Consider the following 16,058-nt stretch of genomic DNA (forward strand, 5'->3'; position numbering starts at 1 on the left):
CTTCATCTGCTGTGTATTTCTGTCTTCTCATTTTGCCTAACTTACCATGTTTTGGGGTCTCCATTTCACAAGCTGCAAGTTCGTAGTTCCCGGTGTTTTTGGTGTCTGCTCCCAGTGGGTAAGGTTGGTTCAGTGGGTTGTGTAGGCTTCCTGATGGAGGGGACTAGTGCCTGTGTTCTGGTGGATGAGGCTGGATCTTGTCTTTCTGGTGGGCAGGACCATGACCAGTGGTGTGTTTTTGGGTGTCTGTGAAGTTATGATTTTAGGCAGCCTCTCTGCTAATGGGTGGGTTTGTGTTCCTGTCTTGCTAGTTGTTTGCCATGGGGTGTCCAGCACTGTAGCTTGCTGGTTGATTAGTGGAGCTGGGTCTTAGTGTGGAGATGGACATCTCTGGGAGAGCTTTTGTCATCTGATGTTACGTGGGGCCGGGAGGTCTCTGGTGGACCAATGTCCTGAACTTGGCTGTCCCACCTCAGAGGCTCAGGCCTGACACTGGCCAGAGCATCAAGACCCTGTCAGCCACACGGCTCAGAAGAAAAGTGAGAAAAAAACGAAAGAAAGAAAGAATATAAAATAAAGTTATTAAAATAGAAAAAAATTATTAAAAATAAAAAAATAAAAAGAGTAATAAAAAAAAGAGAAAGAAACAAGAGAGCAACCAAACCAAAAAATAAATCCTCCAAGATAACAAGCACTAAAAACTATACTTAAAAAACCCAAAAACCCAAAACCAAAAACCAAAATCAGACAGTCAGAACCCTAGGACAAATGGCAAAAGCAAAGCTATACAGACAAAATCATACAAAGAAGCATACACATACACACTCACAAAAAGAGCAAAAGGAAAAAAAAAGAAAAAAATATATATATAAAAAATTAAAAAAGGAGGAGAGCAACCAAATCAATAAACAAATCTACCAATGATAATAAGCTCTAAATACTAAACTAAGATAAACATAAAACCATAAACAAATTAGATGCAGAAAGCAAACCCCAAGTCTACATTTGATCCCAAAGTCCGCTGCCTCAATTTTGGGATGATTCGTTGTCTATTCAGGTATTCCACAGATGCAGGGTACATCAAGTTGATTGTGGAGATTTAATCCGCTGCTCCTGATGCTGCTGGGAGAGATTTCCCTTTCTCTTCTTTGTTCGCACAGCTCCTGGGGTTCAGCTTTGGATTTGGCCCCGCTTCTGCGTGTAGGTCACCTGAGGGTGTGTGTTCCCTGCCCAGACAGGACGGGGTTAAAGGAGCAGCTGATTAGGGGGCTCTGGCTCACTCAGGCTGGTGGGGAGGGAGGGGTACGGAATGCAGGGCGAGCCTGCAGTGGCAGAGGCTGATGTGACGTTGCAACAGCCTGAGGTGCGCCGTGGGTTCTCCCGGGGAAGTTGTCCCTGGATCACGGGACCCTGGCAGTGTGGGCTGCACAGGCTCCTGGGAGGGGAGGTGTGGAGAGTGACCTGTGCTTGCACACAGGCTTCTTGGTGGCTGCAGCAGCAGCCTTAGTGTCTCATGCCCATCTCTGGGGTCCGCGCTGATAGCCACAGCTCGTGCCTGTCTCTGGAGCTCGTTTAGACGGTGCTCTGAATCCCCTCTCCTCGCGCACCCTGAAAAAATGGTCTCTTGACTCTTAGGCAGTTCCAGACTTTTTCCTGGACTCTTTCCCAGCAAGCTGTGGTGCACTAGCCCCTTCAGGCTGTGTTCACACCCCAGTCCTCTCCCTGGGATCTGACCAAAGCCCGAGCCTCAGCTCCCAGCCCCTGCCCGCCCCGGTGGGTGAGCACAGAAGCTTCTCGGACTGGTGAGTGCTGGTTGGCACCAGATCCTCTGTGCGGGAATCTCTCCGCTTTGCCCTCCGCACCCTTGTTGCTGCGCTGTCCTCCCTGGCTCTGAAGCTCCCCACCTCCGCCACCCACAGTCTCCGCCCGCGAAGGGCCTTCCTAGTGTGTAGAAACTTTTCCTCCTTCACAGCTCCCTCCCAGATGCGCAGGTCCCATCCCTATTCTTTTGTCTCTGTTTTTCCTTTTTTCTTTTGCCCTACCCAGGTACGTGGGGAGTTTCTTGCCTTTGGGAAGTCTGAGGTCTTCTGCCAGAGTTCAGTAGGTGTTCCATAGGAGTTGTTCCACATGTAGATGTATTTCTGATGTATTTGTGGGGAGGAAGGTGAACTCCACGTTTTAATCCTCCGTCATCTTGAAGGCGCCCCCCGGACTTGAAGTTTTTTGGGGAAATTTGTAGTGCATATTATACCTCTTGGGTTGCAAAGTGATATTGTTTTAGTAGAAAATGTTGTTGTAAAACCCAGTGAGTGGGTTGCTTTGTACTGAGGTCTATAGTCCCCTTCTCTCCCGCCCCCTTTCTCCCCAGTTATCTTAGCTTTCTCATTTAAGCCCAAGTTATTTCAGACAATAAGTTATCTGCTGAATGATACTTTCCTCTTTCATTCTTTTACTGGAATTTTTTTGTATCCCCAGCATTCATTCATTTATTCATTTATTCATATGCTCAATCATTTATTTAATCATCACTCAGTAAATGCTAATGAAAAGTTATATCTATATGCTTACATCTAACTGCTAAATCCACATATCTACTTGGATATATAATGTGCATATCAAACTTAATAGGTTTAAAACAGAAGTTCTGGTTTCCCACTGCCACTTTTTCCTCCTGCAGTGTTCCCCATCTCAATACATTGCTCACTCCTTCTGGTTATTTAGGCTAAAAATTCTGGCGATTTCCTTGGTCCCCTTATTTCACTTATAACCAATATCTGATCTGTAAGCAACTCTGTTGACTCTGCTTTCACTGACTACCCAGAATCTGACCACTTCTCATCAATTCCACTGTTACTACCGAAGTCCAACCCACCATCAACTCCTGCCTGGATTATTGCAACAGCCTCTTAACTGGACTTTCTGCTTTCTCCCTTGGTCCCTCATCTTTAGTCTATTGTCAACGCAACAGCCTGAGTGAACTTTGAAAAATGGAAGGCAGATATGTCACTCTTCAGCTCAAAAACCTCAGTGACTTCCTATTTCATGAAGAGTAAAAAGCAGAGTTCTTACAGTGGCCTACAAGGTCCTATACATTTGACCCCCTGTTGCTTCCCTAACTTCAGTGCCTACGACACTCCCCTTGACTCACTCCATTTGACCCAAACTGGCCTTCTTGCAATTCTTTAACATACCAAGTATGCTCCTGCCTCAGAACTTTTGCAACCACTGTTCCCTCTGCCAGGAATTCTCTTTCCCCAGATATCCATGTGGCTTGTTCCTTCACGTCCCAATCTTTGCTCAAATGTTACCTTTTCAAAGAGTTCTTCTCTGTCCACTGTATTTAATATTATCACCTCTTTATACTATACACTCCCTTTGCCTCTTACTTACTTTATTCCTTTTACCTATAGCATTTATCACCATCCAACTTGCTTTAAATTTATTTGTTGATTCTATTTCTCCCCACTGCCCCTCAATACATACTAAAACACAAACTCCAGAAAACCAAAGCTTCAGCTTGAAACATGGTAGACGCAATAATTATTTGTTGAATGAGTAAATGATTTCATATGTGATGTAGAAGCCAATGAGGTCGCATATAATCTGAGGAAGTAGATGTATTTCGAAGTACTATTTTTATTTTTGTATGTCTTCAAGGTTCCATCTTATCATAAATTCTCATTTGGAAATAAAAATGAGCTTTAATGAACCTAAAACATTCTGTAGACATAGTGAGATCTATGGTTTGCTTACTAAAATAGTCAGGATATTCTGCATAGCAGTCAGTATTCTAAATGCTAGTTTTAAAAATTATGTGACTACAGGCTGTGCAGTTGGCATTTTGAAGAATTCTATGGAAGAATTTTTCTAACATTTTTCTAACATATTAGAAAAAATGAGATCACATCAATATTAGCTTTTCCACATCTAACTTTGAATAAGGTATGTGTAGTGCACGTGATATTTGGTTGAGTAAAATTGTGTTACATGACAGTTGTGAGCCTCTATATCCGGGAACACACTTTAATGGTGTGACTTAGGAAGCCTAATGGCACCTGCATGTTTGTAAAATGGGAAAATCCATTTTTGGCATGGCCCCCAGTTTGAAAGTTACTCTTTCCATCCAAAAGGGCAGAATGCAACCGATCCATGGTCATAATTAAGATCAGAGCAAAGGACAGAGCCAGACACAGCTGAGACCCAGAAAACACAGAACTCTTTCTAATCCATAGATGCAGACAGAGCTGGGTTCCTGTGGACAAAAGGAGTTTCCACTCCAGTGACACAGAACTTGTGACCCACATCTTGCAGAGGGTAGTTAAGGGAAGCAGAGACCTCTTAGGAATACTGTTAGTCAAACAGCTGTGTATTTACCATGAATTCATAAGCAGAGCCTGAAACATTTCTTCAAATAGGAATAACAGAGCTGGTCTAGAGATCCCAGTACAAATCAGTTCTGGGTGAGAACGGTGTTAGATCCACCAGTGAAGATCAATAGAAACAAGGTGACTCAAGAGAAGAGAGATCTGGCCTGGACAGGTCTGCTTAACCTCCCTTGGTTATACATTTCCAGTTGTTTTTTAATGAGGGAGATCTGGAAATTAATATTTGAATTTACTCTATGTCATTTATGGTTTGCTGTATGTAACAATGCTTAAGTGAACTGTGTAATTACTGTATCATAGTTCTCATTTTGTATTTCAGACTCATTCATTCTTAACTAATCTGTATGTGGTCATCATAAAGATCCAAGTGAAAGAACCTTCTTTTGCTCTAGATAGATATTTGAGTTGACTTGGGCTGTTGTACGTAGCATTCCAAGGACCGGAGTGGGCAGGCCAAGAAAGTAGGGCTCATCATGGAGAGTTGCCTGTCAAAGGCTTTTTCCTTTCAGGAAAGTATTAAGGTTATATAAGCAAATTAAAAAAACCTGTCGGGTAATGAGTCAACGCCATTAAGCATGGAGCTTGATGTTTTTTGTTTTCCAAACCTTATACCCTACTTCTGTTCTTTTATTTAAATTATTTAGTGGGTGTTCAATAATTCTGGCTAGAAAGACAGAATTTGTTCTTGCTTATGATGAAAGTGTCAGCAGTGAGAGACGCACTCCTTGGAGATGCACAGTTTGGTGATATAGAAACTGATGAGGAAAAAGAACAAGGTGAATCACACCTCAGCTACTAGATTAATGCATCAAATTAAATGTTACTATTCAGGAAAGACAGCAGAAAGAAACCGCTTCCATGGTAACTGTTGTCAGAGTTGTATTTTTACTCATCTTTCGGAAAATATATGAAAGCCAAATAATATAGCTCTAGTGATACTTGTAATGATTTACTCATTTTCGAATAGCAAGAGCTCTGAAGGCTTGATTTCGTCTCTCTCTTGAGCTGGCATTGTCAGTTTAATATCCAGCCAACGTTAATCACTGAGGGTGAATGTATAGAAGACAGTTCATATAAATGTCCAAAGATGGTTTATCAGTGAAAGTGTATTGTTACAAAGTTCTCCTGGGTTGCCGAGTGATCACTAAGGAAGATCTTAGTGTGACTCCCTCCCCCACCCTCAATAATATTAGATGTAGCTTCTCTTCTTTGGCTGGTCATGAGGAATTTTACAAATACATTTTCAGTAGAGAGAACTCATGATTTATTCACTGGACTATCTGTTTGGATTATCAATGCCTATTTTCTCTCTTTCTCTTCAGTGTCTATCTTTTGTCTGTATCAGACTTTGAGAGCACTTCAAACTGAGGGGTAGGTAAGAAAAGGGAGGAAGATGAAATTGGATTCTCTTTAAAACTGGTTTATTTAGAAAAGAGCTCCGTAAAAGATTTGGTCAGAAATCAGAATTCAACCTGCTATCCTTTTTTCTGTATTATCAGATTGGATAATTGAATGTTGGCTTGATTTCTTTCAGAGCAGACGTTCTATGTTTCTTGGCTAGGCTGGCACAGAGAACAAGGTTATACAGTGACCTGCTTCCTTCACTGGGAGATGCTGATCTGCTGTGACCTGTGAGAAGACTCTGCTTTGCTGATGTTTTGGTGTTGTTTCTGTAATATGCATCTAGCCTAGGACTTCAGCTTCCTAGTTTAAGGTTAAAAGATAGATTAATTAACAAAATACCTCAGTATTTGTTGGACTTGTATGTGTTCACATGACTTACTGACCTCGTGCAATGCTTATTTTGTAATAAATTACCATTTGTTAATTCTCACAATTAAATTCTATAGTCCAAACTATAGTTTAACCCTCCAGACTGGAAGACTTCCTGTCTTTTACTTAAAGGCATGTTTCTTAAGTCTCTATTTGTTAGCAAACACTTGGACACACTTTGAAATTTCATCCTATTAATTCAGTCCTAGAGCTATCTGAATTCTATCTTTAAATTCTGAGAAAGACCTCTCCAGCAAGCTTTTCTTAGCTCTCTCTAGCCCTCAGCATTCTCATTCCTCATATTTAAATGTACTTGCTACCCATACCGTACACTCGTTCATATTAAATTGAGTAGTCAATCATGCTTAAATAATATGTGACATCTTTACAAATAATATTTACTATTATCATTTAATTGAAGTATTGTATTTCTCTTTGGTTTCTCATTTCATTTCTCTAACCAGATTATAAACTTTTTGATCTAAATACTAATTCTTCTATATCTGTATATCTGCCACAGTATCTCACCCAAGGTAGGGATTCAATGCAAGTTTGTTAATGGGTTAACCAAACCAATGCAAGTTTGTTAATCCTGTGAAATGGAACATGCTAGAAGTAAACATGATGATATTCTCTCCCACGAGCTACCTATTTAAATGCATCTTGGGAAGAACATTGAACAAATTACTTTAATTTGCAAAATTGCCTTCATGTAACATTTGCAGCTGTTCCACTTCTCAGGAAAATGATTCATATTATTTTAAAGACATGACAACTTGAACAAGGTCAAAGCATAATACCTAATGGTATTTAGTAATGCAAATATAAAATTTGCAAATTTTGCAGAGTCTAAATGCACATTGGATTTTCTAGGAGGTGCCCAGCTATATTGGGAGGGAGTTTTTAAGGTAGAGCTTGACTGATAACCTTTCCAAAACATTAATATAGTTTTCTTCTTCTGTTTTTCCCTTCCTCCTTTTACTTTACCCCCTCCTTTCTAAATTATTGAGCTCTTTCTATGTGGCCAACCTTTTCTAGGAACTTTTTGTTACGTTGTTATATAATTTAATCATCACATACATCCTGTTGGTAAGCTATTATTATTTATATTTTAATGACCAGGAAACATTGAGGTTTGGAGATTTAAGGACTTCTGGCATGAACTTGGCACTTTCTCTCACTGAACCTCATCTTTCTTTCTTTGATGTGTGACCTTGGATAAAAATATCATTTAACCCCTCTGTGCCTTTTAAAAATGTTTTTCTTCTATAAGAGGATAATAAAAAAGTCTGCCTTACTAGCTTTATGTTATTCTAGATAATTGAAATAAAACACAAGAAATATAGGGAATTATTATTTCTATTATATATGAGTCTTGATCACATTGGTGGTCACCAATGTGCAAACTTAGAATAAGGGATTAGAACTAGATTATAATTTAAAATGTCCTATTGATATTTTCTTTTGCTCTTTAGGACTCCTAAAACATATTCCCATATTTGAGTTTTTGCATTACACAGAAAAAAGATCCACAAACTGGACTTTTATGTTTCTCTAGCTGTGGGATAGACCCAGATTGGTCATGTACAGAAAAGCCTGTATGAGCAAGAAAGTAACATATTTTCTCATTTATTTATTTATCTATTTTTGCTTACAAATCTCAGTTACACGGCTTTATTCAATAGAATATTAGATCAGTTCAGTTCTCAAGTTGTGATTTTATAAGACTTATGAGAAAATCTGTTGATAGTGGGATTGCTTGACATTTTCTTTTACATTTTGCTCCTTTCTCACTTCTTTTTTTTTTTTTAATATTGGCGTATAGTTGATTTACAATGTTGTGTTAGCTTCAGGTGTACAACAAAGTGATTCAGTTATGCATATATATATATCTATTCTTAAGAAAGTGACGTATTTTCCTCAAACTGATTTCAATTTAAACTTGGCAGTTTATTTCTTATTGCAGTTTAATTATTTGGGTCACTGGATTCTGTGTCTCCTGTTTTTCTATGAAGAGAAAAACATACTATGCAACCAAGACTGAAGCAAGACTCCCTGGTGAAGGAACTCAACCCGTTCTTTCTTCAGCAACTCAACCCGTTACAACAAAGCATGCTTCTAGTATCTGATTAGCTGGTTCTCTTCCTTCCTTCTTAGTTGGGGAGTTTCCAAAGCTGTCTTCTCTGAAATACCATAAAATGTCCTGGAACTCAAAAGAAGAAGGTCTTTGAAATTCTGTGAACTTTTCCCACTGTATTTGAAGAAAAAAGGGTGGAAACTCTTGAAGGATCTAGATCTATTGAAAAATCATTGAGAGTAGGAGAAAAAACCATGAGCAAAAAGATAAAGGGAGGGAAAAAAATTTCCTGAAAATGTTATAGTTTATGCACGTGTGCACACACAGACACACACACCATATATGTTTGATATTTTAATGAACATAGAATAAACAATATTATCATAGCGATGAGGGAAATAAAAACAAGAAAAGAGACTTCCCATATATATGGACATATTTTTCTTTCTTTAAGTAAAAACATTGTGTATTTCATCATTTTAATGAAAATCTTTTAAAGTGTACAATACACCCTCCTGACTTCTTATATAGAGGACCCTCACTGTCATTGTGCACTTTCTAAGGAGGCAATGCTGGAAAGAATACTAAACCAGGAGACCTTGCCCCGGGCTCCAGCTCATTCTTCTACTCACCAGCCATGAGATTGTCCTGATCATTTCCCCTGTTTGGCCTCAGCTTCTTCATGTGCAAAATTCAGGCAAAATTTAGAAATATATTCTGCCCAGGTGCAACCCGCTTCCAGCTCCCTGTCTGTGAGCCAGTATTGTTCTGCATTTCCTCCAATTAACTCTGATGATGTAAAAAGATTAAAATGCATCCCCCATGGCAGAATGGCACCTTGAAATTTTAACATCTGTGACTCCATAGTTTTGTGATTTCCTTCCAATTATGTGGGCCAAATTTGGTTAAGTGGGGAAGATTCTCTGATTTTTCTGACAAAAATAAGAAGAAAGAAAATTTTTCCTGCATTAAGATGTACTTTATAATGTGATGAACATAATAATTACTTTATGGACATATTAATATTTTGCATATCTTTCTGTGATAAATATATTAGGGAACCTTATTTCCCAAAGTGATTGCCAAAAAAAAAAAAAAAGGGACTTCCCTGGTTGCGCAGTGGTTAAGAATCCACCTGCCAGTGCAGGGGACACGGGTTAGATCCCTGGTCCGGGAAGATCCCACATGCCGCGGAGCAACTAAGCCAGTGTGCCACAACTGCTGAGCCTACGCTCTAGAGCCTGCGAGCCACAACTACTTAGCCCGCATGCCACAACTACTGAAGCCTGTGCACCTAGAGCCCATGCTCCTCAACAAAGAGTAGCCCCCTCAATGAGAAGCCTGCGCACTACAACAAAGAGTAGCCCCTGCTAGCTGCAACTAGAGAAAGCCTGCGTGCAGCAACAAAGACCCAATGAGGCCAAAAAAAAAAAAAAAAAAAAAAAACCAAAAATAATTTACCTACAGTCTCATTAGTAATCAACTGTTTACCTGTTTTACGTTTTCCATGATCCCTTCTGGCAGAGAAGACAGTTTTATTTATCTGGCTTCTAACTCTAATTATAGCACTTTTCTCTCTCAGGCACCTTCTTTCCTAGAAGCCCACAGCTCTCCTCTTTAGGAAGCAGAGCTTATATCATCCTCCTGGTGTCTGCTCAGGCTTGCTTGATACCTTCCAGGTCTTCTGCTCTCCGTCTGTAAAGCATTTTCTTGTCTTATTGCTATGCCACTCTGGATATGTTTCCCTTGTTTACTTAAATGAGTGTCTCCCTAAATAAACTGAATATATCTTAGGAGCAGGGAAACTTCTTCTAAATTTTCCTCTGTTAACCCAAACCATGTACCTTATAGAGCATAGTAAAGTAAAATACATGCTCAGTGGATGTTGTGATTGATAGTGTAGACATCTCAATTCAAGTTGCTCATTTTCTACTGAAATATGAAATTCAGTCTTGTAATATTTTCTGAATTCTGAGAAAGTGTAAACTGTTCATTTCCCATATTCAGTTATGCACACACTCTGTAGAATTTACAACTCCTTACAAGTAGTAAAGAATACTAATTGAATACTTCTTATGTATTCATTTTTGCATGAAAACATATATATCCTGGAAATATCTGCTTTTTATTTCCATAAGTAGTCATCTTTTTCTCTTGTTTTCATGTCGATATTAATGTTAACTATTCTAGACTATAAGTCCCAAGAAAACATAACTGTGTCTTTCAGCTTATATAATGTACCTTACCCAAAGCCGAGCATTTATGATTGCTTAGTAGCATAACTTTGCTGGATAAAATGCAAGGCCAATCTTAGGTGAGGAACCTAAAAGTCTTCTAAAGTTATTTAATATGATACCATGAGGTAAAAAAACAGAAAAACAAAAGCACACTGTTAGGATGTGTAAATTGTTCTTCAGTGAAGGAGGTTTGTGTATGTAATTGAGTTTAGTTGTTTCTGTTTATAGAGCTCCTGTAATTTCCCTGTGCCAGATCCTGAGTCAAAAGAAAAATCTCAAAGTGCTTAGGCAACAGCTGTTCTCAGTCTTTCAGGGTGGTAATTCTGAGCCCAGGGTTGTGCTTATTCTTGTCGTGAAATGACGCTCTTTGACTCTAAAACCCTGCATTCTTCCACAGTGCTATTACAGTGACAGGTCTTGTAAAAACATGTGTTAATCTTTAAGTCTGTTTAGCAGATAGCCCAATGGAGAAAATAGCCCATTATGACCTTACGTGTGCCTCATGAAGTCTTCTCTGAAGTATTCCCGTGATTTTGTATCATTGAACACATTCCTAAATCTCGCTGTGCAGGTCCTTCTTTGTAAAAGAAGAGCAATACTCTTTGAGGTAGTCTTTGTGTTTTCAGTGGGTTTCAGTGGTGCTGGTCAGTTAGTCAACTCTAAAATATTTAATAAACCATAAGTGATATGGCTGTATATTATAAAAACTTTCTACCCATTCCAGCCATTCTTCTAATTTTTCTATCATTTGGAAGAAGTGGGTTAATATGAAATAAAAACAAATAATATCAAAAAATGTAATTTGTAAAACAATAATGATGAGGACTCATTTTACCTGATTTGAAAACATATTTAAAATGGACAGTTATCAAAACTATATGCGTGGTATTTTGTTAAAGAAAAACGGATCAGTTGATATGGAATAACATAGAGATACCAGAAGTTAAAACTTACTTTAATCATTTCTGGGACAGACCAGAAATAACAGAATGATAGGGAAATGTAGCATTTGTCAGGTATTTATTTTGGTCTAGAGAAGAATCTGTCCTCTGTGTACAAATGCAAGATGTATAGCAAAGGAAAGAGAAACGGAATGTAAGAAAAATAACATACATCACTGGATTGAAATTACTTAAAATGGATACAGATATTTTAGATGAATATACTAATTCCATTTGTTATCTATGCAAGGAAGATGAATGTTTAAGGAAATCTTAAATCATTTTATAGGAAAATGTGCTGCCTCTCAGCATTAAAGTGAATTCAAATGTTAAAACAGTCTTCCCGATAAAGGTAACAAAATCAGATTTTTTTTTTTCCTATGGAGAAGCAAGAATGCTGTTGATGACACTGCACTAATTGTTTCAGTTGTTGTGGAAAGTAATCTGTCAATATGTTTGAATCATAGTGTTGGTATTGATGATGATGATGATGATGATGATGACGACATATGCCAGACACTGTGCTGAGTAAGTGGGGGACATTCAAAGGAAAGCTCTGTGTCTTGGCCACGTGTGTATATATGTGAGCAGACACGTCATTGATCACGTCACACAAGGCCCCACAGTCTCCTGCCCACCTTTTCAGGTTCATTGTTTGACATTTCCTCCAAAAGCCATTTTTCTACAGGCCATATTCATTAAAAAATTTTTTAAAGTTTGTTTTCCATATTCATTTTTTACTCTATTTTTTACAGATGTTTCCTCCCAGGTCCTGAATGTCTTTTCTTCTCTTGGCAGGAAGATTCTTACTCATTTTAAAAAATTTTGTTCAAACCGCACCTTGTCACTGAAGCCTTGGTCCCTGTGGCCCCTTAGACACACGGAGGATGGCAGCCCTGCCTGCTTCTCTGGAGACCGCCACTTCCTTGAGCGTGGCGCTGTGTCCCAGCCATCTTTCTACACAGGGTGGGACTCAACGCGTGTGTGTGGAAGGAGTAAATAAAATAAGCAAAGGAAAATCCCAGTATTAATATTATTTGCCAGCCCTTTCACTGAATTCTGTTAAACTGAAGCTTGTCACATTGACTCGGTATAAACTTATTTCACAACGATCAAATTGTCTGACTCGGAGCAATTTCTCTAAAATGGAGTAAGCAGTTACTACTGGGCTACGTTATTTTGCAACAGGGTTTTCTTGGGGTTTGTACTTGTCTCATTGCTTATTTGCTGTAAAATGAGCCTTTTGCTGGGAGGTTCTTTACGTCAATAACAGACATACAGAGATTTGCCTAAATTTGAATTCAAAACACTTTTCTTTGGAATATTCATTTGGAAGTTTTGCTTCATTTGTTTTGCTAAGTCATAACTTATGTGTAGTTTTTTGTTTTATGTGTAGTTACTCTTTTTACCACAATATATTCTTGTTTATAAAGATGCTCAAAGAAGTACATTTATCACCTCTTTTAGGTCAGGGTGCCATTAATGAACTCTTCTCTACTATTTAATATTCTTAAGAGAAATATGCCTAAGGACCTATCTTATTCTCAGGAAGTAAGGTTTTCTTTTTTTTTTTTTAACTTTTGGGACCCAGAGATGAAAAATTTCCCCTTGTACAAATTATTCATCAAATAAAAATTTTCATGCAAAAATTAATGCTTTAAGACACAGAATGAATTTAGATTAAAGACTGTGATATTTATAGTAGATAAATAGAGGTTCTGCTACAGATGACAGAGACCATACCTGACAGGACAGAAATTTCTTTCTCTCTCAAGGAGTTGTCTGAATACAGGAAGCTCAGATCAAGGATTATGACCCTGTTCTACTGATACATGGTTGTTTGGGGTAGACATGGCGTCCTGTGGTATTAAGGATTGAGGTGCCTTCTCTCTCATTGCTCTGTATTTAAAATTTAATATGTTAATTTCCTTTTAATGTTATTTATTTATTACAGAGTGACTATCTGATCAGCAGTTATGCTTGACAAGAAGTAGAAGTCATGGTTTATTTATAGTATTTTATAAGTTTGGCATGGTAAAAGAGTCCTGACAATAAATATTTGGTTAATTAATTGAAAGTTCATGTATTTGGGGGAAGGGCTGTTAATGTACAACTGTTTGCAAAACCCTTGTGATATGAGTTGTGGAGCAAACCGTCCAGGGTGGGAAGCGATCATACATCATTGTGGAGGGAAGGACAAATGCAGTGCTCCTGAAGTCCTCAGTTCGTTCCCAGCAGGCATGTGAAGGAAGCTTCCTGGAAAGTAATGGCGTTGGGCTGCGCTTGAAGGAGGAGTAAGATGTCGATAATGCGAAGTGGAGGAGAAAGGCAAAGAGGAGCATGGGGTGGCATTGAGGGGAGGGGGAGTGGAAAGTGTCTGGTTGCCATGCATGTAGCACTTCACATACGACACCCACTGTACCTGAGGAACGAGGTCTGGAGGAAGGAGGTTTGTGTGTGTGTAGGGGGTAGGTGTTGCATGCATCCTTGTCCTTTTTTTTTTTTTTCCTGATTGGGTGACAAAAGAGAGTTTTATCTTGGATAATACTTTAACCAAACTTCATTGACTTGTTAATTTACGTTATGCAAGATGCTTCTGTGAGCTATACCAATCTTTAATACCTAGAACATATGATTCATGTTTAGATGAGATTATCTTTGTATTTGGATTAAATCACAATGAGGACAGTATTTGTAAATGTGTGACTTTCAAGGGGGGATATAAACTCTCGTTATCCACGGAGGGCCTGGTTTGAAGTGCTTTCTGAAGTTAATAAGTTGTGCTATCCCATTTTACCGGCACATTCTGCTGATACATCGTTTAGAGAAAGTTCCAGTTCCTGATGAAGAGCAGAGCGCTGACGTGAGTTTTCACTTAGGTGTGCAGAAAGAATCGGTTAGCTTTGTGCACAGAATAGGCTGAAATCAAGCTTTAATTAGTCAGACTTTTGCATAATTCATCACGGTTCCTTTGAAAGTCCAGTTGAATATTCTCTTAATCTTTGTCACGATGGGTCCCTTTTAAAGGACTTTTATTAGTTCCTTGCTGCACAGATATTTAGGTCTTCCAAGTAAGGCCATGACAATGCACCTGATCTCTTCTTAAAGAAATGAATTGTTACGTAAGGATCCATAAAGAAATGAATCAGTCCATAAAATTTTCTTCTTATTAAATATCATTCTTGATAGCAATATAATCAGCTTTAAAGATAGGAAAGTAAGCTAAGGTTCTTTCTGTCTTTTTGAATCCATAGGCTGTCCATCTGGCCCAGGCAAGCTTCCAGATTGAAGCCTTCGGCTCCAAATTCATTCTTGACCTCACACTGAACAAGTAAGTATTTAGTTATGATCCTGTTAAGAAGTAAGTGCAATAACACTCTACTTCATGATAATATTTTAGTCAAAATAATGTCTGTTGTTGAAGCAACTGATATTTTCTAGCTGATTATATGTCGTATAGCACTTAAAGAAAAATATAAAAGTCTGAAGTTAATTCTTTTAATAATAATAATGTCTTTTTATTCCTGAAAGAAGAGGCATTTAACATTTAATTTGTTAAAAATCTCAAATACAGTACTTAGATATTGTGATTTTAAATGGTACAAATATTTAAAGTAATGCTAGTTAATTAAGTGCTAACTGTAATCTTTACAATATATAGCAAGCATGATAAATTACTGACTCAAGTATAGTTAGACTTCAGTCTAGAAATTCCACTTTACCTTTCAGTATGCAATTCACACGACTTCTGTATGAAGAACAGAAGAACAGAAGAAAATGATGACTTGCAAATACCTATTTTGAGAAGGTTCTTTGCTTCGTAATTTGCTCTAATACAGTTTCTTAGAAATTTTGGTCCTGATGAAGATTTACCCGATTTTTCTCTGAGCATGTGTTTATGTTGATATTTAAATGCTATTTCCCAAGTTGGAACCAATTGCACAGATGTCTTTGTACAAAGCACGAACAAGAGCTGTTGCCTTAAGCAGGGCTCTTCAGCCTCGAATTGAGCCAGCAGTGAGCCTTTCTTTGGTGAAAGAGCTTTCCTGCATGGTTTTCTTTAGTTTAAGAAGCTCCAGTCAATATTTTAAACTCTCATCAGTATTTTGACCAAGACTGCATTTTTGTCAGAAAAATACCACGTAATGCTATCAGACACTATAATGTGGGTGACCACAGTCAATATCTGAGAAATTGCAGAAGACTATAAAGAACAATTATTAAATTTCTTGTGTGCCAAATTCTGTGAGCTCTGCAGAAAAAAAGATGCAGGGTCAGCTTGGGTGCTCCTTACTCAAGTGTAATTGTAGCTTTAAATCAGAATGAATCAGCAGAACTCAGAATTTCCTGTGTTGAAGATATTGCAGGTTTTCCTCTTTTGAGTCTGCTGAGCATTGGTTGAGTTCCTTTTCACCATGCTGAGTCAGCAGTGTGCCTGCAAAAGGGTCATATGGGGGCATCCGGGGTACTTAGAGGTCTGGAGACACATCAGAAAATTATTTACCACTAATATTTAACATGCAGAGGAATCAAATTGAGCACCTACTATGAGCAGTCGTTGCTTTAAGAAGCTTATAGTCTACTTGGGAGAGGTTAATAGATAAATGTATAATTTTAGAGCAGTGTGAAATTGGTTGTGCTGGAG

At 38.3% G+C, this 16,058-nt stretch overlaps 1 protein-coding gene across 2 annotated transcripts in view; it reads left to right on the forward strand.

Moving 5' to 3' along the window:
* Positions 1 to 16,058, forward strand: part of ADAM23 (ADAM metallopeptidase domain 23) — a 159,072-nt gene that overhangs the window by 24,967 nt on the left and 118,047 nt on the right. For both annotated transcript variants that reach the window (XM_036858829.1, XM_036858830.1), the window contains exon 3: positions 14,668 to 14,744. In XM_036858829.1, the coding sequence (XP_036714724.1) occupies positions 14,668 to 14,744 (77 nt within the window). The remainder of the gene's footprint in view (positions 1 to 14,667; positions 14,745 to 16,058) is intronic.

The sequence above is a fragment of the Balaenoptera musculus genome, chromosome 7 (genome assembly GCF_009873245.2).
Source record: "Balaenoptera musculus isolate JJ_BM4_2016_0621 chromosome 7, mBalMus1.pri.v3, whole genome shotgun sequence".
NCBI classification, from domain to species: Eukaryota; Metazoa; Chordata; class Mammalia; order Artiodactyla; family Balaenopteridae; genus Balaenoptera; species Balaenoptera musculus.